Source organism: Pseudorasbora parva, chromosome 23, assembly GCF_024679245.1.
Source record: "Pseudorasbora parva isolate DD20220531a chromosome 23, ASM2467924v1, whole genome shotgun sequence".
Classification (NCBI taxonomy): Eukaryota; Metazoa; Chordata; class Actinopteri; order Cypriniformes; family Gobionidae; genus Pseudorasbora; species Pseudorasbora parva.
In genome coordinates, this window is record NC_090194.1 from 19,584,767 (window position 1) to 19,609,273 (window position 24,507).

General features: G+C 37.0%; 2 protein-coding genes across 3 annotated transcripts; one reads left to right on the top strand and one right to left on the bottom strand.

Annotated features, from left to right (window-relative positions):
* Positions 1–956: 956 nt before the first annotated feature.
* Positions 957–2,770, top strand: lyrm7 (LYR motif containing 7). The gene is made up of 5 exons (XM_067433573.1): positions 957–1,104; positions 1,279–1,351; positions 1,618–1,688; positions 2,040–2,121; positions 2,456–2,770. The coding sequence occupies exons 1-5, from the start codon at positions 1,084–1,086 to the stop codon at positions 2,524–2,526; spliced, it is 318 nt and encodes a 105-aa protein (XP_067289674.1). The 5' UTR covers positions 957–1,083; the 3' UTR covers positions 2,527–2,770.
* A 139-nt stretch (positions 2,771–2,909) lies between these two features.
* Positions 2,910–23,407, bottom strand: mat2al (methionine adenosyltransferase II, alpha-like). Of its 2 annotated transcripts, none has more exons than XM_067433571.1 (9): positions 23,065–23,407; positions 22,708–22,785; positions 22,454–22,576; positions 11,140–11,252; positions 9,130–9,273; positions 8,808–9,026; positions 8,255–8,437; positions 5,756–5,889; positions 2,910–3,576 (listed from the first exon to the last, which is right to left on the bottom strand). In XM_067433571.1, the coding sequence occupies exons 1-9, from the start codon at positions 23,138–23,140 to the stop codon at positions 3,474–3,476; spliced, it is 1,173 nt and encodes a 390-aa protein (XP_067289672.1). In that variant the 5' UTR covers positions 23,141–23,407; the 3' UTR covers positions 2,910–3,473. The 2 variants fall into 2 exon arrangements, with proteins under 2 accessions (XP_067289672.1, XP_067289673.1); XM_067433572.1 differs by having other exon boundaries at positions 22,708–22,768; positions 23,065–23,202.
* Positions 23,408–24,507: the final 1,100 nt, after the last annotated feature.

Sequence of the window (24,507 nt, forward strand, 5' to 3'; positions counted from 1 at the left end):
GAGAGGACTGGCGGTGTTTAAACTGTTGTGGGGTTGATTTCGGTAAAAGGTAGATAATCATTTAACATTATACGTTTAGATCAATCTGTATATTTAGAGATTGGATATGTCAACTGACCCAATGATTAAAAACACTACCCATCTGACCCTGAATACAGGGGAAAGATTATTTACTCTTATATGAGGGTCGAGCTCATAACACACATCTTTATGATTCTGACGAAAGTTTTGCTAATGTTGCCTGTTCTAACCATAGACTGTAAAAAAAAAAAAAAGGTTCTAACATTTATTTCCTTCTTCTTTCATTTCAGACAAAGACACGTGAGGAAGACTCATCTGAATATCTGTTGTGTTTGTGCTTTTTATATATTTTTTTATCAATAAATAGTTCTTGTTCGTTGAGTTTGACTCTTGTGGTTATTTTATTGTTGTTCTGTGTTCAGCTGCATCACAAATATTAGCTTATTTTAACACTAAAATATGTTTTATATTAATTTTGGCTAAGATCGAAGCTTGTTTTGGGTTATATTGCAAATCTTTACGACTTTAAGTTAAAAGCATTAAATAGGTTTGTTTAGAAGTCTGCTGGGGGGTGGGGGGGTAATTCTTATTTTTCATTTATAGTAAACAAATTTAATCAATAACCGTCTCTTTAAAATTAATGGTAAATGGACTGCATTTATATAGCATTTAGACCTATGGTCATTCAAAGCGCTTTTACATCTTGCCTCACATTTCACCCACTGACGGCGATGTCACCGGCACATCCAGCTCGTCGGGAGCAGCTGGTAGGTGACTTTGCTTAGTTCACGGACACCTCGACACATGGGTGGAATCAGGGATTAAACCACCAACCTTCTGGTTTGTAGACAACCTACATGAGCCACTGCCGCCCCTTATTAATCCTGATCTTTATTGCTAAAAAAATTAAAATCACAAAACGACGGTTCCATAAAAAATAGGTTGGTTCCGGTTCATGCCTTCATGCACGTGGCGTGTAGGCAGTCAGCACGTCCTCCAGTACAGCAGGCGGCGCTGTGAGTTATAAGAGAACAAACGCGTTTAGAAGAACAAGACTCGTGCATGATGGGGACACGTTTGAAGGTGATAAACAATATACATTTACAATATTGCTATTTACTGAGACTATTATATTCATTTTTATTCAGTTTACGCGCTGTGCGTCTGCTATGTTATTAACAAACTCAGTAAATGCAGTTGCTGTTATTAAATGTATTTATTTATCTTTGCAATTTCTTTATTTCGTTTATTTGAAAGGTTCTGCGGGTGTTTAAAGATTTGCATAAGACAAGAAGAGATGTTTTTAAAGATGACGACAGAGCACTGACGGGTATTACTAAACACATTCACTAGTATGAACAGATGCTACCAAAATATCTATCTAAAGAAGTGCATTTTATTCCGCTGACATTTTTTAATATTGTCTATAAAAGTTTATTATTTTTATTTAATTGTATTAATTGTCCTGTCTTTGGCAGTTTTTTGTTCAATCGTTACGTTATGAATAAAATACATAAATCGTTTAGAATGTGTGTTTTAGTATGCATTATTAAAATGCTGTTTCTGATACACGGTTTTTCCCCTCTGCACCTAAAGCTGCCAGGTCAAAAATCAATGAAGAATTTAAAAAGAACAAGAATGAAACATCAGAGGAAAATATTAAAGAGGTAAATCACATGATAGCTCGTCTTATTGTAGTGCCATTAATATTAATATAGTGTTTTTTTAACACTTTGAATTAAATGTTAATTTTGGTAACTGTATTACTGTTGTTATTTTTTTATTGTATGTTAAAGCTTTTTTTGTTGTTGTCATTTTTATTAGTTTTTTTATGTCGGTTTAGTTATTTTAGCACTTAAAATAAACAGAAATGAGAAATGTTGCTTTACTAATAGCTGGAATAAAATAGTTGGTTTGTTTTTTCTTTTCTTTTTCATTGAAAGATATTGAACTGTCACTGAGTCCGACTCTGAGGCTCGAGAGAGTCACAAAACTTGATATTTAATATCTCTTCTCAGATGCTTAAAATGGCCCGATCAGTAGAGACCATCCTTCGTGAAAGTGTGATACAAGTTGAGCATGTGGAGGAAAATAAAATCTGTAAGTGATTTGGGTGAATCTCAAAAACATTTAATCCCAATATATAGACAATTAAGAATTTTTTTCATCACTTTGAGTCATTATCTTATTAAAGGATTGATTTTAATTTGATTGATTACTGATGATTACTTATTTTAATTGTATTCATATTTTAGAATTACATTAGTTAAAGTATTTTATATCATAAATAAAACAGTTTTTTACATTGGCGTAGTAAGAATTACTTTTTAATTTGAGGTTAAAATATGACTAAACAGTTTTGTAAGATGCATCCTAATTTGGACATTGAAATGATCAATTCCTCAGGCTAATTTCCGTTGCTTATATTTTGCAGTATTGCGACCCCGTGAGAGTCTCTTGCTGGAAAATGTGCCGTACTGTGATTCACCCAGGAAAAAGACGTGATGATTTACTCTCACTGAAAACAAGGCACGTCTCTGATATTGGATAAGAAAGTACATTAATGCAGATGATCCACTAATCCTCCATTTCCACTGGAATATCACACAGCTGCCATACATCATAACTATAATAACAAATGTTGGTTTGGTGTTGATGTGGTTGTGTTGAATGAAATGCAATGAATTGCCATATTGTAAATAGTATTTGTTTGGCTGAGTGTTGAATAAATTGTATAAAAGAAAGAAAAGATGTATTTCAAGATTAATGCAGTTCTTTTTTGGGTAAAGGACAGATATACACTAAATTTTAAGTAAAACCAGAAAAATATATGGTAATATTCTGAATACTCTTGAATAACTAGAAACTAGTGCTGGTAAACATGACAAGTTTTATTAATTGACAATTGATTTGATATCCATTAAAAAAGGATTATGTAATAACTAATATTCAAAGAACAATTAAAGGGGTTTACCCCTTCACAGTCATCAGTTATAAGATACAGTAATATTTAAAAAAAAAAAAAAAAAAAATCACATTTAAGTGAATTCTATTAAGTCATGTAAAATATGCTCCATTCTAATTTAGTCTTGAATACAAAAGCATGTCTTTATAAATTATTTAATTTATAAAGTCTAGATCACAATGAAGCATTTGGAAGATTCATTAGCTCAAATACAATTATAATTGTTTAAAACCGAAAGTATGTAGAGACTGTTGGGTTACACTTTACATTAAGGTGTCTTTGTTGCACTGTAACTATACATTTAATTACCGAGTAATACTGAGCGACAACTTGTACTTACTATAGGTGTAGAATTTGATTTTGTCTAGGATTAGTTGCATGTAATTATGCATAATTTATAATTATTACTACAGTAACGACATGTAACGTGTAACAAGGACACTGTAAAATAAAGAGTCAGACTGTTGTAATTATTTGTCGTAAAACATCAGAAGATGAGTTTCTTCGGCTTTTCCCATGGAAATTCGTCTCGTCCAAAGTGTCCATAGCAGGCTGTTTTCTGGTAGATCGGTTTCTTCAGATCAAGCTCCCTGTAAGGGGAAATTATTGCTGAAATCACATTGTGAAAATCCCCAGGAATCTGAGGCTAAGACTACACTAATCCGGATACCAATGAAAACACATTTTTCTCAACATTTTTGTCTTCTGTTCACACTGAGCATTTTTATCCAGTGAAAGCTGAGGTTTGAGACGTTCTCCACAGTGGATACATTTTAAAAATGCAATTTTTGCATTGCATTCTGACTGTGACAAGCAGACGGGGCCGAGCGTTATGGGAATGGAGTGAGGCCGGTGGTACGAGGGATAAAGAGCCTTCGCCTGTGTGCCACACTGGTCTCAAATTTCACAGAAGGAAATGCGTCGTGATTCGTCACTCCACAAAATACATTTCCACTGCTCTAGAGTTTAGTGTCGACATGCTTTACACAACTCCATAAAATTCTTGCCATCGTACTTGGTGATGCGAGCCTTGCATGCAACCGCTTGGCCATGGAAACCCATTCCATGAAGCTCCCAGTTAGCTACAGTTTATTTGCTGATACTAACACCAATGGAAGTTTGGAACTCTTAGGCTATGGAGTCAGCAAAGCACTGGGGACTTTTACACACCGTGCGCCTCAGCATTCACTGACCCCACTCTGTGACTTTAAGTAGTCTTCTGCTGCATGGTTCCTGCTGTTCCTAAATTCTTCCACTTTACAATAATACCACTTACAACTGAGCGTGGAATATCTAACAGGGAACTGACTTACTGCAAAGCTGGCGTCCTATCACAGTACCATGCATGAATTCACTGAGCTCTTCAGAATGACCCATTGTTTCCTTTATGTTTGTAAATAAAGACTGCATACCGTGCATGGCTAGGTGCTGGATTTTATACACCTATGGCAATGGGTCTGATTGAAACAACTGAATTCAGGAATTAAGAGGTGTGTCCTAAGACTTTTGTCCATATAGGTTATATGTTATACTTGAATGGTTTGCCTGCAATTCATTTTCATAGTGTTGTTAAAAATTAGTTATAGTTAGTTTTATAAAATTAGTTAGTTTATACAATCTTCATATTACATTCCTGCAAAGATGACAGAAAATTGCGACAAAACACGCGGGCAATTGTTTTAGGCCATACATGGAATAGCGATATTGAGTGTGACTTGGACACACCAGTAAGTGGTGAGAGATTTCGTAATAAAATGATTGTGTCAGAAAAATAGCACAAGAACTTTATTATGTCTGATCTCTCGGCATCATCCCAGTGAACTTTTATTACATTTTTTACATGCATAGAAAGATGAAACTTTTTGAAAATGCTAGTGTAAATGGAGTGTTTTGAAACAAAAAACAGTTTTCAAATGTATCCAGATTAATGTAGATGTACCTATATGATATGAAAAGATATTTTTCAAGCAATACATTTTTTTTGTGCTGCTCTACTATATAATACACTCAGTGCTGGGTAGTAACTGATTGCATGTAATCTGGATTACGTAATCAGATTCCAAAAAAGTACTTGTAATTATATTATATTTTAAAATACTCATATTCAGACTAAAGTTGCTTTTTTTATTGATGTTATTCTCACAATGGCAGTAAATTATTTGGAATTCCTTTTTAAAAAAGTCTACCATGTCTTTCAGGATTGTGAAATTGCACTAGTCATGTGGCCAAATGCTGTTTTGCTCAATTTTTCAGAAATGATCACTGGATTTACAGAAATCATGTCATTTTTAAGAAACTTTTCACAACATTGCTACATTCACTGCATATCTAATTGGCTCCTGGCGAACACATTAATTATTAATAAAATTATCACTCAATGAGTCAACCATGTATTACTTTCTTCGGAAGGCTTTTGTATTTCAAACACATTAAAATGCACATATTCACATCATTTCATATTTACATACGATGCAGGGATTCCTCAACTTTTTTGTCACTTTTGACCTCAAATATTTACATAAAGTGCCTCTTGAGATTTTAAGTTAATACGTTAGGTCAATAATAAAATTAAGTAAATAATAATATTAATTAATTAATACGGCTCTCTGATGTCGGTTACATGACATGCAAGTAAACAATTAAGTTTAGCTTTTCAATAAACTCATAAACCCCTGTAATGAATTACGTTACTAACAACAATAATTTGAATCAGTACATTTATAATAAGTAATTTACCCATCACTGACTACACTATGTGTGTGTACTTACTTGACAATGACCCCTGGCCTCAGGTCAAAGTTTTTCTTTACGATCTCTAAAAGCTCGTCTTCATCTCTCGTTGATGTGCCGTAATGAAAGACCGACACCGATAAAGGGTGACTAATACCAATAGCATATGAGATCTATAACAAGAAAATACAATATTAATAACAATACGGTCTTGCATATAATTTCATCACTCAGTCAGAAAACACTTTCCTCTCTCATAAATGCCAACAGAAGAGCAGCCAGTGCAGGTACATTTACTGTTGCTTGCTCTGCAAAATTTCATTTTAGTAAAAAAAAATCAGATTTTTGCGTGTGGTGGGTGCCTTTTGCACCGGTATTATTATTTTTCCACAGTCATCTCATTGACCAACAAAATGCTGCTTAGTTTTAACATGACTTCTGTGTGAGCGGTGCTTCATTCTGTACATGGACCTTTTTGTTAAAATTTATTTATACTACGGGGCTGTTGAATGCTTGAATCTGATTGGTTGATGAACGCTTAAAGTGTGTTATTACTTTCAGGGAAATGCACGACTGAAGTATTTCCAGGCAGGTCTTGACCGCATTACAGTTCAATATCACTTCGCCAAATGATTTCAGTTATTTCAAAGGTCTTTACAGCCGGCAACAATAAAACAACAAAAACCCACAGTGACACTGACCAAGCAAATAAATATAGCAAACAACAGGATAAAAATGCTTAATAATTGCCATGTTTTTTGCCACAAAATTATGTTTATTATGTACAGAAAGCACATGCTCTCTATCCCTTACTCTCACTCGAACGCACAGATACAATACGGACACACACTCGCACAGAAACGTGTTGTCAGCACTGCTCTGGTTATTTTATCAGTAAAATATTTTAGCAAATTAAAAGTTACATGAAATTTTTCACTAGCGAAGAAATAACAACGCTGTTCTTAAAGCAGATAAACTTACCATTTCGCTATTAGTAGAGAGAGACGCTCCTGACGAACACCGAGAGAGGCACAATTCACTCTCTCTGAGGTAATCTCTCTCTCTCTCTCTCTCTCTCTCTCTCTCTCTCTCTCTCTCTCTCTCCCTCTCTCTCTCTCTCTCTCTCTCTCTCTCTCTCATAACTACATTAAAGGGTTAGTTCACCCAAAAATGAAATTGATGTCTTTAATGACTCAGCCTAATATCGTTCCACACCCATTCATCTTCAGAACACAGTTTGATATTTTATATTTTAGTCCCAGAGCATATGCAGTCTATGCCCACTTTACTGTCCATATCCAGAAAGGTAATAAAAACATCATCAAAGTAGTCCATATACACTGTATAACATCAGTTGGTTGATTAGAATCTCTTGAAGCATCGAAAATAAATTTTGGTCCAAAAATAACAAAAACTACGACTATTCAGCATCAGTCTTCTATTTCCGCGTTTGTTTTCAAACCTCAAACAAAGATTCAAATGGCCATGAATCAGTGAATCGATTCATGATTTGGATCGCCAATCTCACGTGATTTCAGCAGTTTGACACGCAATCCAAACTGCTGAAATCATAGATATGTATACATATCTATGGCTGAAATCACTTGACATTGGCAATCCGAATCATTGATCGATTCACTGATTCATGGCCGTTTGAATCTTTATTTGAGGTTGACTGTGTTCGGAAGAGTTGGTCTTACGGGTGTGGAATGGCATTAGGGTGAGTCACTAATGACATCAATTTCATTTTTGGGTAAACTAACCCTTTAATAACTGCATTAATCTGCTATTGATTGTTCAATCCTTTGGAATTAGTAACGAAGGCTTGGAATGAGATGCGTAAGAAATGATGAGTCACACACACAAGCATTTTAAGGAAAAAAACCTGACAAATGTCTTGAAATTACATCATCTGTTTGGAGGTGTGGTAACCATAGTTTAAGAGGAATAATTGACTCCAGTTAGGGCTGCACGATAAATCGAAAATTAAATCACACAAGATTTGGCAAAGGCTGTCATTTTTTTTATGTGCAGCTTGTCCAGTACTATGAAATAATATGTTGTGTACCTTATTCTATGTAAGCAGCCACATCATCTCACAGAAGGATTCTCAACTGCCATTATGAAGTTTTTTTTGTTGGATAACAGGTTTGTAAATGCTTCTCATGTTTGGAGAGATGTTTGATGCCGCGTGTTGCTTTTTCAAATGCACGTTATAAGCGACTCAAACTCACAGTGCTTTCAGATGAAGCAGCATTTACTACTGATCACAGAGCCGTGCTTCACTGACTAGCTGTGCATTAAAAAAAAATTGCATTTCATAATTGCACTAAGTCAAAACGGTTAAAGCGTGATTTCGGTTTAATCCGGTTTACCTCCGGTCTGTAGAATTATAAGAAAATAAATAATGCACACCCACTCTGCATCGTGGCCACATTACCAACTTGAGTGTGTATTATTTTACTAATCATTCAATGGCCCGTCCTCAAATATCCCCTATATAATACCATACACATACATAAACCTACTAAGTCTTACCTGAACCAAAACTCTCCGACAAAGTTTGGCTTTGACCAGTGATTTGGCCACCCAGCGGGCCGCGTAAGCACCCGACCGGTCCACTTTGGAGTAATCTTTACCAGAAAAGGCTCCACCGCCATGGCCACCCCATCCTCCATAAGTGTCCACAATTATCTTTCTGCCAGTAAGACCAGCATCTCCCTAAAAAAAGCAGCATTCACTCAACTAATACCCCTTGAGAAAAACAAGTACACTTTAGCATACATTTGAAATATACTTAAGTGCAAACTCAATGTAATGTTTTCAGATACTTAACTGCATGATGATTGCAGATAAATGAAAATGTATTATATTTAAATGTATATTAAACACTTTGTTTTAAGCAACTAGCTGAACTACAAAAAAAAACGACTCCGTGTCGTTTTCGTTATAGCTGCTGTGTGTATTTTTCTGTTCTTACAAAATTAGACTGATTATTGTAACTTTATAGTTATTGTTAGTTATCATGTGATGTGAACAGGCCTTATTATTGGTGCTTGCCTTAGCAAATATCACTAAAAAGTATGCTTACTTGTGGACCACCAACAAGGAACTTCCCACTAGGCAGCAGGTGATAAATTGTCTTGTCATCCAGATATTTGGCAGGGATGACCGTTTTTACAACTTTCTCCATCAGATTGTGACGAATATCTGCCAGAGTGATGTCAGGACTGTGCTGAACTGAGATGACCAATGTATGCACACGAACTGGCTCCATGGCGCCCATGTTGTCACGATACTCCACAGTCACCTGCATTTGTTAATAATTGAAATCATCAGCGTTATCTACTGTGTTTAAGCTATTAGTTTACAGAGATAACTGAGTGCGGGTGAACAGTTATTTACTTCCTTACCTGTGTTTTTGAATCTGGACGAATCCAAGGACAAACTCCGGTCTTTGAAAGTTCCTTCATCTTGGCATTGAGTTTGTGAGCTAATAGGATGGTGAGCGGCATACACTCCTCTGTTTCATCAGTGGCGTAGCCAAACATTAAACCCTGGTGAGAAATTATACAACGTTAATTATTAAACATTAATTATTTCATTTTTCACAACTATTCAAGATACAATTGAACATTTATTTTATTATAATATTATTATATATATATATATATATATATATATATATATATATATATATATATATATATATATATATATATATATATATATATAATTTTATGATTTATTACATAATAGTATGATCCTTATTATAAAATATAATTATTTGGGATCCATTTATTGTTGTTAACTTTTTATTTAACTTTTAAAGTAATGATTATATACAGGGCTTGACTTTAGCACCCGCCATCTTTTAAAAAGGCATCTGAAATAATAAACTAAGTGCAGTATGGTTTTAGTTTAATGTAGTTTTTAGTTTTTTCTATACATAACGATACTGAATATTATCTAAAAGGCTTCCAATACTCATTTTCCATGGAATAGACACATGATACCAGCTTTGGTTTCTCTCTCTTTCCTCTCTCAGACAGTGAGTTACACACAAACCCACCTCCCCTCACTCACTCGTTTTATTTGCTGAATATTGTTGCTGTTACAAGGAATTTTGAAATGGGATTTGGCATATTGCACATAATTTTACTCATTCCCGCAGATTTTGTGCTCTCACCAAAAGTGCGTGCAGATAAAGCCGCCTCTCAGTACTAAATATATTTATTTTTCTATACGGGTTAGGTCTAGGGGTAACAGTCAAATACACACAAAATTGTGTGTATTCACGTAAACAGTCAGTGTTGATCTAAGTGAGCGTAAACAACTGAGAAAGAAAAGCATGTGTAACAGTATAATGTATACATGTGTCAGGTCTTAAAGTGACAGCAGCCTAATATACTTGCCGACAAATTATAAGATAATATCAAAAATATATGGCAGTTTTCCCCATAGTGCAGATGTCAAAATTGTGGCCAGTAAAAATGCTGAGTGGCTAGTAACTTTGGAAAACATCTGGAGAGTAGGGGTGTCCCCCAACTAAGGATTTACATGTCCGAATCAGAATTGTTAAATCTTTCTATAGTCAACTGATAGTCGAATCATCTATGTGTGTGAATGGGTTGGTAGAGGCACGACACTAGTCAGCAGGAGGGTAATACTATTTTTACTTTCCTTTACACATTGCACACAGCAACAATTTTTAATAAAGCAACCAAAACTGCTGCCAACTGACAATGGCTTTCTTATTTAGGTTTAAATAAAAGTTAATGTGGAGAATAAACATTCGTAAAACGTTTTCTCTTAACAATTTAAAGCCGCGATCGAAATACAGAACATCACACATATATATAAAAGAACATTTTGATAAATAAACCTAAAAAAATACCTGCCAAGAGAGATTGTGCCTAAAGGGGGTCGCACACCGGACGTGAAGCTCAGCGCCGCGTCTTAGGTATCTCACACCGGACATGCACATTATATACGCACAAGCTCAATTTTGAATCGACTTCTGAAAACAAAGGGCTGCACGATGGGTGCACGATCAGTATGTACACTGACGATTTGAGGGAAATTTTATATAAATTTAATATAAAACCTTGAAATGGCAGTCTGTGGCGCGGCAGGATTTTAAACTACTTCCTGAGTCGCCGCGGACAGGTGTGGAATGCCGCCGCTGGTGTGTGTACACTCATTGAAAAAGTGTTCGAATTTTAAACGGGGGACGCAATCATAACACCCGCGAAGATTCAACTGTGAGATCGGTGGTCGAATCCGGCTCCGCATATCGATGCATCGAATCTTTGACTATTCGGGTCACCCCTACTGGAGAGCAAAAAAAGTTAATGTCAAGGGTAACAAGACATATTTGCAAAATTAAAGCAAAATAGTGTTTTTCAGCAGAATATGTTGACCTGATCACCAGCGCCGATGTCCTCTGTGTCTCTGCCTTCAAACACACAGTCACTGATCTCATCGCACTGAGGCTGAAGTGACACCAGCACATTGCATGTCTTGTAGTCAAAACCTGGAGAGATCACACGATTTGTCAGAATACTTAATCTACAGAGCCTCTAAAGGGACATAGTGATGGAAAAAATATAAAATGGGAGGAAAAATATATTTCAATGCTTCAATGTTTTCCCTCCCTTCTCATATTTTATTCATCAGCATGTAGGACTACCTCTGTATTAATCAAGCAGCAACTTCCCACAGTCTCTCTTGAAGCCAACACTGAAGTGACTTAAACTGCAATTTATCGACTGGCTGCTAGAAACCGGCTTCAAAAGGGAGTCAAATCTGTATCTCCCCCATGTTAAATTACCCAACTTTACAGCAGGAAAAATATGTTTACAGCCAGGTTTTGGTCTGCACCGCTAATTTTGCCCTTCATGACTGTGAGGGGGGTGAATGTTTTTTTATAACTCATCCGTTTAAATAACATTAAGCCTTAAAGTTCTGCATGGCCACTTGCGTGACAGGTGGATTGCCACTATCCTCGAGCTAGGCAGGTATGGTTTCAGCAACCAGGCACCTCAGCTCTACCCACGTCCCGCCTTTTCCCCCATTTTCAGTTATCCTGGACTGACGCGCTGAGAAGATGGCAACGGCTGGCTCTGCCCACTTTAGGGTTCAAAAATGCTCTTCAGAAACCTACGGGTAACGTCACAGACACTACGTCCATATTTTTTATGGCTTTCTGTGGTATCAATCAATCCTCATTAAGGTTAAATAAAGATGCTGATATTACACTTTTATTAAACTAGAATGCAACCTAAAGAAACCTAAATATATATATATATATATATATATATATTGTTGAAGAAATTTTTATAATTTATGTTTGAGTTCACACAAGAAGTCAACATCTGTTTCTGCCATAATAAAACACCATAAGACAGTGTCTTTTGAAACCCAGGGGGTAGGGACGGGAACCCTAGTTTGAGAGTTTTCCCTCATCAGAGGTGTCGGCTAATCTAAATTAGATCTAAGACCACTGTTTGTTGCTTTTCATTTAAATGAGTTCTAAGACAGAAGGGGGGCCATGTATGTGTGTGTGTTTCTTACTTTCCCTCTGTAGGTACAGGGACCATTGTGTCCCATGACAAAAGGGTTGGGGGGGGAGACATTTGTTTCATCTTTCCTTTTGTTTTTGTAAAACACTGACACGGGTATAAAAGCTTGGACCTTCCTTTGTTTCCCCAGTTCACACTCGACGCAGGCATTGCCTGGTTGATTGTGGATTCATTCTTGCAAGGATTAAATCTTTATAAAGACACGATTGGCTAAGGTTTGTCTCTTATTCAGAAATGCAACGGAGTTAATATAATTTTGCCTATACATTTTGGTGTCAGAAGTGGGATTCCTTGGATGTGCCTTCCGGACCCTGAGAGCGGACGGTGACCGATCATCCTGGACGTTAGAGTCACAGCCTTACCCCGACTGATTCAGGGAGAAGGGCCGGCTGCTCTAGGGGTCCTGGAGGGCCCAACCACTGGAATTAGAGAAAACGAACCCGGGGTGGCAACGGGACGCTTCTGGTAAGAGACAAACTTAAAAATTTGGGGAAGAATTTTAAATAGAATTTGGTTAAATTGAAATTTTAATTGATAGTGATTAACCATACTGGGGGTCTGAATCTGTGGCAAATGCATCGTGAATTTATGTGTTTTACGGGGTGAAACTGAAATCACGAGGGCGAAAATCGGGCGTTTGGGTTAACGTCCGTCCCGTCTGGTCTGGGTGAAGGATCAGTAAGGACGCTAGGGTTAGCGTCCTCCCGTCTGGTCTGGGTGAAGGATCAGTAAGGACGCTAGGGTTAGCGTCCTCCCGTCTGGTCTGGGTGAAGGATCAGTAAGGACGCTAGGGTTAGCGTCCTCCCGTCTGGTCTGGGTGAAGGATCAGTAAGGACGCTAGGGTTAGCGTCCTCCCGTCTGGTCTGGGTGAAGGATCAGTAAGGGTGCTTGGGTAAGCGTCCTCCCGTCTGGTCTGGGTGAAGGATAAGATCTGTACGGAGACGTCCGACAGATTACTAGCGTGCACGCGAACAGCCAGAAACTCAGACTGCCAATATGGTAAAATCCCAAAGCAAGCTAGCAGAATATGATACACCGGTGTTTTTGTCAAATGGGAAAATTATATGGCCAAAAATGCATGCAAGGTATAGAGAAATTAATTGAATTAATCATGATTTCCAAAAGAGGGAATGCTGTGTTTCACCAGGCTGAAAGTGGTCTGTTGGAGAGAGGAGATTAATCAAAGGGCTGTTGTGGGGGATGTGTGTGAGAAATGCAAACTAACAGTGTTGAATGAAACTGATAGCAGGGAAAGGAAAATGTTGTCTGATCACACAGAAGCCACAGCTGTTTAAAGATCGCTGGTGAGTATGAGATTAAGCAATGGATAACAATTTATGATAACTAAATTAGAGCTAAAAATTTGAATGGCATGATGAGTAACTCGATTAGTCCGAATAAAGATTTTGAGACTAGAGAGCAAATGCTGTAAGCAGCTTTGCTCTGAAGATCGCAATTGAAATAAATAAGCAGAACGTATTAAGAAAATGGCCAGCAATGTTTAAATTATGTTTAGAAAATTATACGGCAACTTAACTGGCTACAAATAAATTGAGAACAAAAGAAATTCAAATTTCTAGGTGTTAATGCTTATTCATGGGTTGTAAAATGGGTGGAATGCCATTAAACCCTGAAGGAAAGATCCCAGTAACTGAGGGAATCTGATAACATTAAACCCTGAAGGAAAGATCCCAGTAACTGAGGGAATCTGATAACATTAAACCCTGAAGGAAAGATCCCAGTAACTGAGGGATTGTATAATCTGATAACATTAAACCCTGAAGGAAAGATCCCAGTAACTGAGGGAATCTGATAACATTAAACCCTGAAGGAAAGATCCCAGTAACTGAGGGAATCTGATAACATTAAACCCTAAAGGAAAGATCCCAGTAACTGAGGGATTGTATAATCTGATAACATTAAATCCTGAAGGAAAGATCCCAGTAACTGAGGGATTGTATAATCTGATAACATTAAACCCTAAAGGAAAGATCCCAGTAACTGAGGGATTGTATAATCTGATAACATTAAACTCTGAAGGAAAGATCCCAGTAACTGAGGGAATCTGATAGCTAAATGTGATTTTTGTTTTGAAAAAGCAGATGAATGATACCATTAATTGCAAGACATTGTATGTTTTATTGGACCAGAGCTCTTCTCTGACTGTCTGAGCGATTGCCGCTTTAGACACCGCCTTACAGACTGGGAACCAGACTGAAATGTCGATTGCTGAATAAAATGTGTGGTCAGCGGGGCATTTTTGCACATAACTGTGTCCACTCACCCATAAGGTGTTGAAAATGTGGCAAAATGAGACCACCAGACTAAATTTTGAAAACGAAACTAAATAAAGAATAAATTAAATAATTATTTTTTGGAAAGAAGGAGTTGTGATAATTTTAATTTTAATTATGAGATAAAATTAAAGACGATAAAATATGTTGATACATACATTTTGATGTAGAGGATTTAAAATAAATATGCTCTTGCTCTTCTCACTTTTGCAAAACTTTGATAATGCTTATTTGACTGAAATTGGATTGTTGAAATAACTATAGGTGAGTTAATTTGTTGGAAAACCTAGAAGCTGATGTTTTGGGTTGATTATTTGAAAATGTGATCTCAGTCCAAGAATAGAGTTAAAAGGAAAATGTCTGATGTCTATTTGGAACCAATTTTAATTCATAGCCAGATCTTACACTGAGGTAGTGTGAAGAGTGAAAAGTTTGTGAGAATGCAGTGTGCCAGCCCTGAAGGCCTCAGAGTCTCTCTCTCTCTTCCCAAATTAGCTCAAAGCTGATATGTGGACTAATGTCACAGTATGTCATAGGATAAAGACACAAGGCATCAGCTGACAATCATAGAGACAAAGATTTATTAAAAATAAACGATTGCCAATGGGAGGGCAATGATAAATATTCATGAAGAATATTTCAAATTTTTCAAATATAGACTACAAAATGAACTGAAATTTTAGACTAATCTGTTATATGACCAGTAACTTCCATGCCTGCTCTTAGCCACCACCATGTACAGAACTGATGGCTTTGGTCACAGAACATTAAATTGTTATGACCAGATGTACTGAGTATAATCTATTAATTTTAATGATTAAGTTGCGTTGTAATTAACCTGTCTCCATGTTTTACCAATAGTAAGCAGACCAAACGGCTCTAGTGACTCTTGAATGCACTTTCCCCAAAGTTCCAAAACACAGCCGATCCTGTTGAGGGTCAAAGATCTCAAGCGGGGAGTGGGCACGAAGTGATTTTCCCAATGACGGGTAAGATTCTGTGTGGCCTGACGCAGAACAACCTAAGCCAGGGGGATCACGCTGACACTCAAGCTCCGCCCCCAAAAGGAGGGTGGAGTCTATGTGAGGTGTGTAAAGTTGAACAGATGTCTGTATGAGGCAATCAGACTCACTGTGTGGGGGGAGCTGTGTCTTGTAGGGGCCGAGAGTCCAGACAGAGATACAGCAGTCTGCCCCAAAGAAAGGTTCTTCAATACCGCTCACCAAAACAAAACAAAAAACCCGCATATATTGTGTTTGAATGCCAGGGAATGCCAGGGAGCACCCTGAGGGAAAGTTATGATGGTAAGGGGCATTCAAGAGCCAGCTGAGACCATGAGGTGATTGTCATTAACTTTTCTGGAGATCAGAACATAATGTATTAATTGGTATCAGTAAAACTGTGTGATATTGAACTAATATGTCTATATCATAGTTTTAAATCCTGCAGGTCATTAGATATGGCAGAGGATAATTCAGAGACATGGTGATGGCTTTGAGATGAGGACGAAATTTGAAGTTTAAAAAGAAGGTCTGGATAACAAAGGTATTTAAACTCAAGATAACTTGAAACAATTTCACAGAATTTAATACTATAAGTTGCTCTGAGTTAAAGTCTCAGAAGCTGTTGAAAAGATTATCTGTGTAAGAGACAGAGAGAGATAAAATGAGAGAGAGGCTGCTTGTGGAAGCAGGGATGGCACAGTGTCTGTTAAAACTGAGACAGAAAATAAATAAATAAATACATTTGGAATCAGCTGACTTCTAAAAGACAACTTAAAGGTGAACAGACATGATTTGAAACTGGTTGAGAAACCAAGTAGAAGCAAATTTTGAGAATGAGCAGTTCATATTTATGTGTCCTGATTAAGGTAGTGTTTTAGCACTACATATAATAGAGTTAAACAACAAACTTTAAAAGAAGCTGATTATTCTGAATCTGATAAAGAAGATGATCCAGAATAAAATTGGGACGAGCTTTAAGTGGATTGATATCCAGCTCTGTCTATTAAGGGTAGTTATGACTACGTTTGTCATTTATGATGTTGAATTACACTCTGGATTAGTAAATGCTATAGATTTAGAGACAGAGACAAAGTGACAGATTGGCTGAAGTCACTATTGAAATTATCCAGAGACTCCATCGCATTTATGAAATGCTGGAGGGCGAACAAAGGAATAAAAAAAAAAAAAAAAAAAAAAAAAATAGTAAAAAATAAAAATAAAATAAAAAATTTAAGTTGTATGGTTCATAAGAAGGAAAGCATGACATATGACTTAAAACAGAACTTAACAATCTTAAAACAGAATATAAACAGAACTACGATTAATGTAAGAGAATAATAAAAATAAAAAGGACTGTGATGCTCTCTGTGTGACTGGGATTGAGATGAGGTAAAAATAGGGATTGTTTTAAAACAAGTTTTAAATAAATTTTGGAATTATAGTACAAATTTGAATACTTTATTAAAGTAATTTGTATGACAGCAGGGAGCAGGTGGGGTAAAGTCTAGAAAGGTGGAGGTTTTGATATGGAGAGAAGAGGAATGAAGGCAGCAAGACAGCATACATGTGTATGAATGAGAGGAAACCAAGTGGAACAGTGAGGTTTACAGGGAAAGGAGAAGTAGGGGAAGTAGTCTGTGCAGGCAGGTTGGAATGGGTGGAGAAAGGTGTAGAGGACAGTAGTGAGACCAGCGATGGTGTATGGTTTGGAGACAGTTGCACTAAGGAAGAGACAGGAGGTTGAGAGGAAGACAAAAAAGAAGGTTTATGGATGTAGGGAAGAAGGCCATGAAGGTAATTGGTCTGAGAAAAGAGGATGCGGGGAACTGAGCTAGATGGAGGAAGATGATTCGTTTTTGACAACCCCTGAAGGGAACAGCCGAAAAGAAAAGAAGATTAAATAATATGAAAACCATTTGTAAGTTCTTGGTAAAATTATGATAATTTTGGAGTTTTTAATTGACAAAACATTGAATGAAAAAATGTACTTTGAAGGAAATCCTAATTATTATATCATATTATACCTTATTATATCCTAACTGATAAAGAATTGGGTATTGAATATGATTAAACATTAATGTCACAAGAGAAAGATGAGTGAACAAGCTAATTGAATGTGATATAACCACATAATTATGTCGTTCTGATAAAGTTTTCAACATTAATACATTTTGATTTATGTTCATAAGAATATGATGTACAGTGAGAAACTGTACAGATCTAGATATAAACATGAAGTTGAGGTTGAGGATAGTGACCTCAGACATTTGAGCTTTAAACATAAGTCATGCCTGGGCAGAGGAGTCATCTGAACTGTGGGCAAAGCACAAACATAAACTGAAGGATGTTTATATATATATAGACTTAAGGGCTTAGATTAATTATTATCTATATATTACTTATTTTTTGTTGTTCAATTTGAATTGGACCTCTATTGGAGTCTGTGATGATTTGGATTAATCAAGAGAAACAATGATTGTTTCTTCCTTCATGTTTTCTAAAAGTGTGTATTTGGTCTCTGAGGAGGGACTGAGGATCTGTCCTAGGAATGTTGGATGTGTCACTAAACAGTTGATAGCAACAAGGTGTCGTGTACTGGATTTTGAAGGTTTCACACCCCTAAATTGACAGGAGTGCAGTGAGAGTGCTTCCTCACTTAGCCCGGCTCTCAGATATGAAATATGAATCGTATATTTACTTTCACTGAAACACGAAAGAATCAAGATAAAGATTGCCTGGTTAAGACTGAAGCCCTGACTGAAGCATGTTGATGAAAGGTACAGGTGTAACAATTTACACACAGTTATGTTTTGCGTTCGGATTTGCGCATGATTTTGGGGCATTGTGAAAACACTGGAAACCATCTCGCCATTTTGCGAATTGTGTCTGTTCCTCTAGACGCAATTTTTCTTGCCTGGCCGGGTTGATATCTGTAAATGCACAGCGCACACTAATAACAACGATTTGATTTCAACAGGAAACGTGAGAGCAGATGAGGCTGCAAAGGCCGGGGCAGAGCAGCAGTCAAAGGAACCATAATGTCTTTTGATATGTGAAATTAACAAAAAAATGCTTTCACTTCTTTACAGAGTATGGAGACCTTCGCCACAACAGCAGAGACAGCTGTGGAAATGATGTGGCTGCACCATTCAAAATGGTGTGGTGATGGCAAGCCTTGTTTACCCCCAAAATTATTCGATCATTATGCTAGATGGCTGCATGGATGACCAGGCAGCCAAAGGGGGAATTATTAAATATAAAACTATCTGGGGTACAGTATTTGATGAATTTTTTTGAAAAACTAAACTGTCTGCGGTACAGTATTTGAGTATTTGATGAACATTTTTGAAAAACAACAACAACAACAACAACAACAGAGGCCTACAGCAAATCTGAGCCCATTTAAAAAAGTTTTTCGGAAAACCACCATTCATAGGAATGGAAGGGGGGTAAACAATAGCTTACATCAATAGAATTGCGAATTATTGCAAAAGAAATGTCTTTGCTGTTTGTCTAAGATCTGTGTGCAGGTTAAGGGACCCGATATGGTGATATGGGACCTTAGAGCTGGAAGGCGTAAAAGTGGCTAGAGCTTTTGTCATGCTGATGACGACACAAATGGCCGTCAAGGTTGCTGAGAGAGAGAGACGTGGGTGCATGCGAGCCATTGCAGACAGGGGAGAAGGAGCTGAGAGGAGAGGAGCAGGAGGCACACGTCTGTGCGGGCCAAGATCAAACACAAACATCACTTGGCATTATGATCTGAGGAGCAGAGAAACTGGCAAAACGTGGCGCTGAGGCAACCATTTCTCAAGTTAGAACCTATTGTAAGCCAGCAAAATCGAGACGCGCATAGAAGGTGATTGGACAAGATATACAACCATAGTTGGTCCATCTGAAGAGAGGTGGTGCCTTTTCATTAAGAGAGCAGAAAAGAATACAAGCACATCAAAGACTAATCCTCCTGACTTTCTGGGCGTACAACTGTGGGATTCATCTTGGCAACTAAAAGGACGGAGCAAGCAAAGCCATGACACCCTTTTCGAGCGCCTGGACTGTGAGGCTTGAAGAGAACAACATTAATACACATTTTAAATTTTTCTTTTGAGTTATCAAAGAATGATAAAAGGGGGAATTGTTGAAGAAATTTTTATAATTTATGTTTGAGTTCACACAAGAAGTCAACATCTGTTTCTGCCATAATAAAACACCATAAGACAGTGTCTTTTGAAACCCAGGGGGTAGGGACGGGAACCCTAGTTTGAGAGTTTTCCCTCATCAGAGGTGTCGGCTAATCTAAATTAGATCTAAGACCACTGTTTGTTGCTTTTCATTTAAATGAGTTCTAAGACAGAAGGGGGGCCATGTATGTGTGTGTGTTTCTTACTTTCCCTCTGTAGGTACAGGGACCATTGTGTCCCATGACAAAAGGGTTGGGGGGGGAGACATTTGTTTCATCTTTCCTTTTGTTTTTGTAAAACACTGACACGGGTATAAAAGCTTGGACCTTCCTTTGTTTCCCCAGTTCACACTCGACGCAGGCATTGCCTGGTTGATTGTGGATTCATTCTTGCAAGGATTAAATCTTTATAAAGACACGATTGGCTAAGGTTTGTCTCTTATTCAGAAATGCAACGGAGTTAATATAATTTTGCCTATACAATATATATATATATATATATATATATATATATATATATATATATATATATATATATATATATATATATATATATATATATCACAGTTTCCTTAAAATATAAAGCAGCACAACTGTTTTCAACATTTATAATAAATAATAACCAGAAATGTTTCTTGAGCAACAAGTCAGCATATTAGAATGATTTCTGTAGGCTCATGTTATATTAAAGTCATTTTGAAATCAAAATTGGCAGTTCTTGTTTTTTAAGCTATTTCACTCGGATATACGCCACTATAAAAGAGGAAAAATTGCAACATCCGCTTCATGCTGGCTTTAAATACTGTAGTAAAGGTTTCTGACTTTTTTAATTGTAATTTGTAATTGGATCAGTGGCACTGATCCTCAAAAAGCCCATCTGTGGCGCAATGACACCGATCTTCAACCAGATGCAACTGGACAAATATTCTGAATGTTCCAATCCAATCTGACTTCTGACGTGTAATTCTGCCAGAATCATAATCATACACTATTCGTTCCTTGGCCAGAGAAGAACTGACACCCCTACTGAGCCTGGTTTCTCCCAAGGTATTTTTTGGGTTCCTAGCCACTTTCTATCCTTTGGCTTTTGCCTTTCTTAGTTGGGGACACTAAATATTCAACTATATTACTGATCTGACCTCGCTTGAGAATTGAACTAAGCTGGACGATGACATTGCTTTCTCCAGAGCGGCTGTACAGCCGAAACAAACTTATAGCTATATAAATACAAACCCGATTCCAAAAAAGTAAGGACCCTGTAATGTCATGTCATATTGGCTCATTTTGGATTTCTTGAGAGCTGCACATTCCAAAAAAGTTTGGACAGGTAGCAATAAGAGGCCAGAAGAGTTAAATGTGCATATAAGGAACAGCTGGAGGACCAATCTGCAACTTATTAGGTCAACTGGCAACATGATTGGGTTTAAAAAGAGCCTCTCAGAGTGGCAGTGTCTCACAGAAGTCAAGATGGGCAGAGGATCACCAATTCCCCAATGCTGCGGCGAACAATAGTGGAGCAATATCAGAAAGGAGTTTTTCAAAGAAAAATTGCAAAGAGTGTGAAGTTATCATCTACAGTGCATAATATCACCCAAAGATTACAAGAATCTGGAATAATCTCAGTGCGTAAGGGTCAAGGCCCAAAAACCACTGGATGCCTGTGATCATCGGATCCTTAGACAGCACTCCATCACATACAGGAATGCTACTGTAATGGAAATCACAACATGGGCTCAAGAATACTTCCAGAAAACCTTGTCGGTGAACACAATCCACCATGCCATTTGCAGTTGCCGGCTAAAATTCTATAGGTCAAAAACGAACCCATATCTAAACATGATCCAGAAGCGCAGGTGTTTTCTCTGGGCCAAAGCTCATTTACAATTGACTGTGGAAAAGTGGAAAACTGTTCTGTGGTCAGACAAATCAAAATTTGAAGTTATTTTTGGACAACTGGGACGCCATGTCATCTGGAGTAAAGAGGACAGGGACAACCCAAGTTGTTATCAACTCTCAGTTCAGAAGCCTGCATCTCTGATGGTATGGGGTTGCCAGCGTGTGGCATGGGCAGCTTACACATCTGGAAAGGCACCATCAAAGGGTATATCCAAGTTCTAGAACAACATATGCTCCCATCCAGACATCGTCTCTTTCAGGGAAGACCTTGCATTTTCCTGCGTCAATTACAACATCATGGCTGAATAGAAGAAGGATCCGGATACTAAAATGGCCTGCAGTCCAGATCTTTCACCCATAGAAAACATTTGGTGCATCATAAAGAGGAAGATCCTTAGTTCTTCTTTCATAAAGAAGACCTAAGACAGTTAAACAACTAGAAGCCAGTATTAGACAAGAATGGGACACAGTTCCTATTCCTAAACTTGAGCAACTTTGTCTGCAAACGTCTGGGGACTGAGGAGACGTTATAAAAGTCCCTTAAAATTATAAATTTTCTCAGTTTAACATTTAATATGTCATCTATGTTGTATACTGAATAAAATATTGAAATGTGAAACTTTCACATCATTGCATTCTGTTTTTATTCACAATTTATACAGTGTACCACATTTTTTGGAATCGGGTTTGTAAATGTGACAACTTGACCTCATAATAATTAGCAATATTACTGTTTATATATGTATATACAGTGTGTGTATATTTGTGTGTATAGATACCCTTTGATGAGTCGTCATATCCGATGCTCTTGATAGTGTCTCTAACCACTTTCTGAAGATCCACGACTGCCTTTGAAGTCACTTCACCACACAGAAGGATCATCCCAGTCTTGGACACACACTCTGTTCCAGACATGGGAAAAGAGGACTTTGTGTAATGTATGCCATAAAAAGGAATGGCGACCCATGTTAAAACCAAGCATTTGATAGTCAACATATGTGATGATAGGAAATGTCATTAATGTGATAATTACCACAGGCCACTTTGGAGTCCGGATCCTGTGTCAGGTAAGCGTCCAGAACACCATCACTAATCTGATCACACATTTTATCTGTCAGTAACAAACACAGGAGTTCGGTAACATTATTATGCAGAATTAATTTTTCGTTTAAGTCTTTCAATTACGACTACTAACGGGGCATGTACAGACATGTATTGCGATACTGAGGATATATAACTTATGCATTTTATACAGCGCATTAAAACCAATATGTTGCATCAATACAACAAAACTATAATGTAAGTTATGCAACAGTTTAATCAATTAATATTCACTGATAGTACGTGGCCGCGCATGTCAACATAACGTTAATGCATGAAACATATTTACCAGAATGTCCTTCTCCTACAGATTCAGATGTGAAAAGGAAAGTTTTTCCTGATTTCTTACTACCAAAAGGATTCATGGTTTACGCTGGACAAAACTACAGCTTTATAACTGCAACTAAACAAAATCCGTCAAGTGTTATTTTACGGCAAGTCTAAAGTATGATGAAGAACTTTAATAGGCGTGGCTTGAGTTCGCTTTTACTTCAACCAATCACAAGCGACTTCTGTCTTCCAACGACTTAAAAACGACAATAAACAATTTCAAAAGCGCACTCATGCCAAATTAAAGTGAAATAAAACTGGTCTCAATAGGTAATGGTCTAATTAGGTTTCAAGCGAGAACTTCGTGCTGACTGATGCAGTTCTTAAAGCGGCCGGTAGTCTCCACTGAAGTCCACTCATAAGAAAGCGGTTAGTGCCATAGTCATGGGATGGGTGTCCGCTGGCCTGACATTATCTCTCGGGTTATATGGTTAATGTTTGTAAATCAATAACTGCTATTTGAACTCTTCATATGGTGTTTTTTAGTTCTGTGGTAGCGTAAAGGTGTTGTCACGTTTTTCTTGTTACTTTGCTCAGCGCTGATCAGATTAGACCAATCACAGTCGTTTGTGATTACAGGGTATGGACTTATTGGATCATGTAAAAAATATATATCTGGGGCATATTTATATTTGTATGTCATGTACCAAATTACTGGAATCAAGAGACTTAAGAGGTAGCAGTTTTTACGCAATAACGTTATATGTTTCAAATAAAACCGATAATATCCTGCAGATTAGAATGCATTTTAGGAGGATTCGACTTTGATTAACGTTACTGGTCTTGCATAATGAAAGAATATATCGCATTAATGTAACGTTATAACCACTTCCATAAACGCATAAAAAGTGTCTGCGTGGCACCTGAAAAAATACGGTGAGGTTCAAGTAAAAGCGATTAGGCCTATTCACCTCATTGATGTCCGATGATGTTTGTGCGCCTAATGTTTGACAACAGAATTTGCATATAATTTTACAGTAAAAATTATATCATATTTGTCCAACAAATCCTAAAGTTTAGCTACTAATTGTAAAACTAAACAATGCTACAAATGCAAAGGTATATTCAATAGCCTAAATTGCTGATTAATTAACTTTATAACTTTATAACTTAATATATTAAGTGTACTCAAATATAGCTATCCTATTAAATCATAACATAATGTCTGCATAAGATACGTTTCTACAAACAAACAACAACAACAACAAAAACATAGCCTTTATTTCTTAATGTCCTTGAAATTTCTGTTCATACAAAATTCTAAAGAAATATAGTTTCCACACAACTGGCAGAGACTGTTCAGTTGTGTGGGAGTAATGAGGAATAATGATACTGAAAATACATTTAAAATTGTATTCTACTTTTACAATATTCACATAGAAAACAATTATTTCAAATTGTA

What these genes read in the sequence shown, in the direction of transcription:
- lyrm7 (XM_067433573.1), top strand. Translation starts at nt 1,084, where the DNA reads ATGATGGGGACACGTTTGAAG. An exon ending in TGATGGGGACACGTTTGAAG is followed by an intron (nt 1,105 to 1,278) that starts GTGATAAACAAT and finishes TTTATTTGAAAG; the next exon opens with GTTCTGCGGGTGTTTAAAGA. An exon ending in CAGAGGAAAATATTAAAGAG is followed by an intron (nt 1,689 to 2,039) that starts GTAAATCACATG and finishes ATCTCTTCTCAG; the next exon opens with ATGCTTAAAATGGCCCGATC.
- mat2al (XM_067433571.1), bottom strand. Translation starts at nt 23,140, where the DNA reads ATGAATCCTTTTGGTAGTAAGAAATCAGGAAAAACTTTCCTTTTCACA. An exon ending in GGACTCCAAAGTGGCCTGTG is followed by an intron (nt 22,577 to 22,707) that starts GTAATTATCACA and finishes TGTCTGGAACAG; the next exon opens with AGTGTGTGTCCAAGACTGGG. An exon ending in ATATGACGACTCATCAAAGG is followed by an intron (nt 11,253 to 22,453) that starts GTATCTATACAC and finishes TGATCTCTCCAG; the next exon opens with GTTTTGACTACAAGACATGC.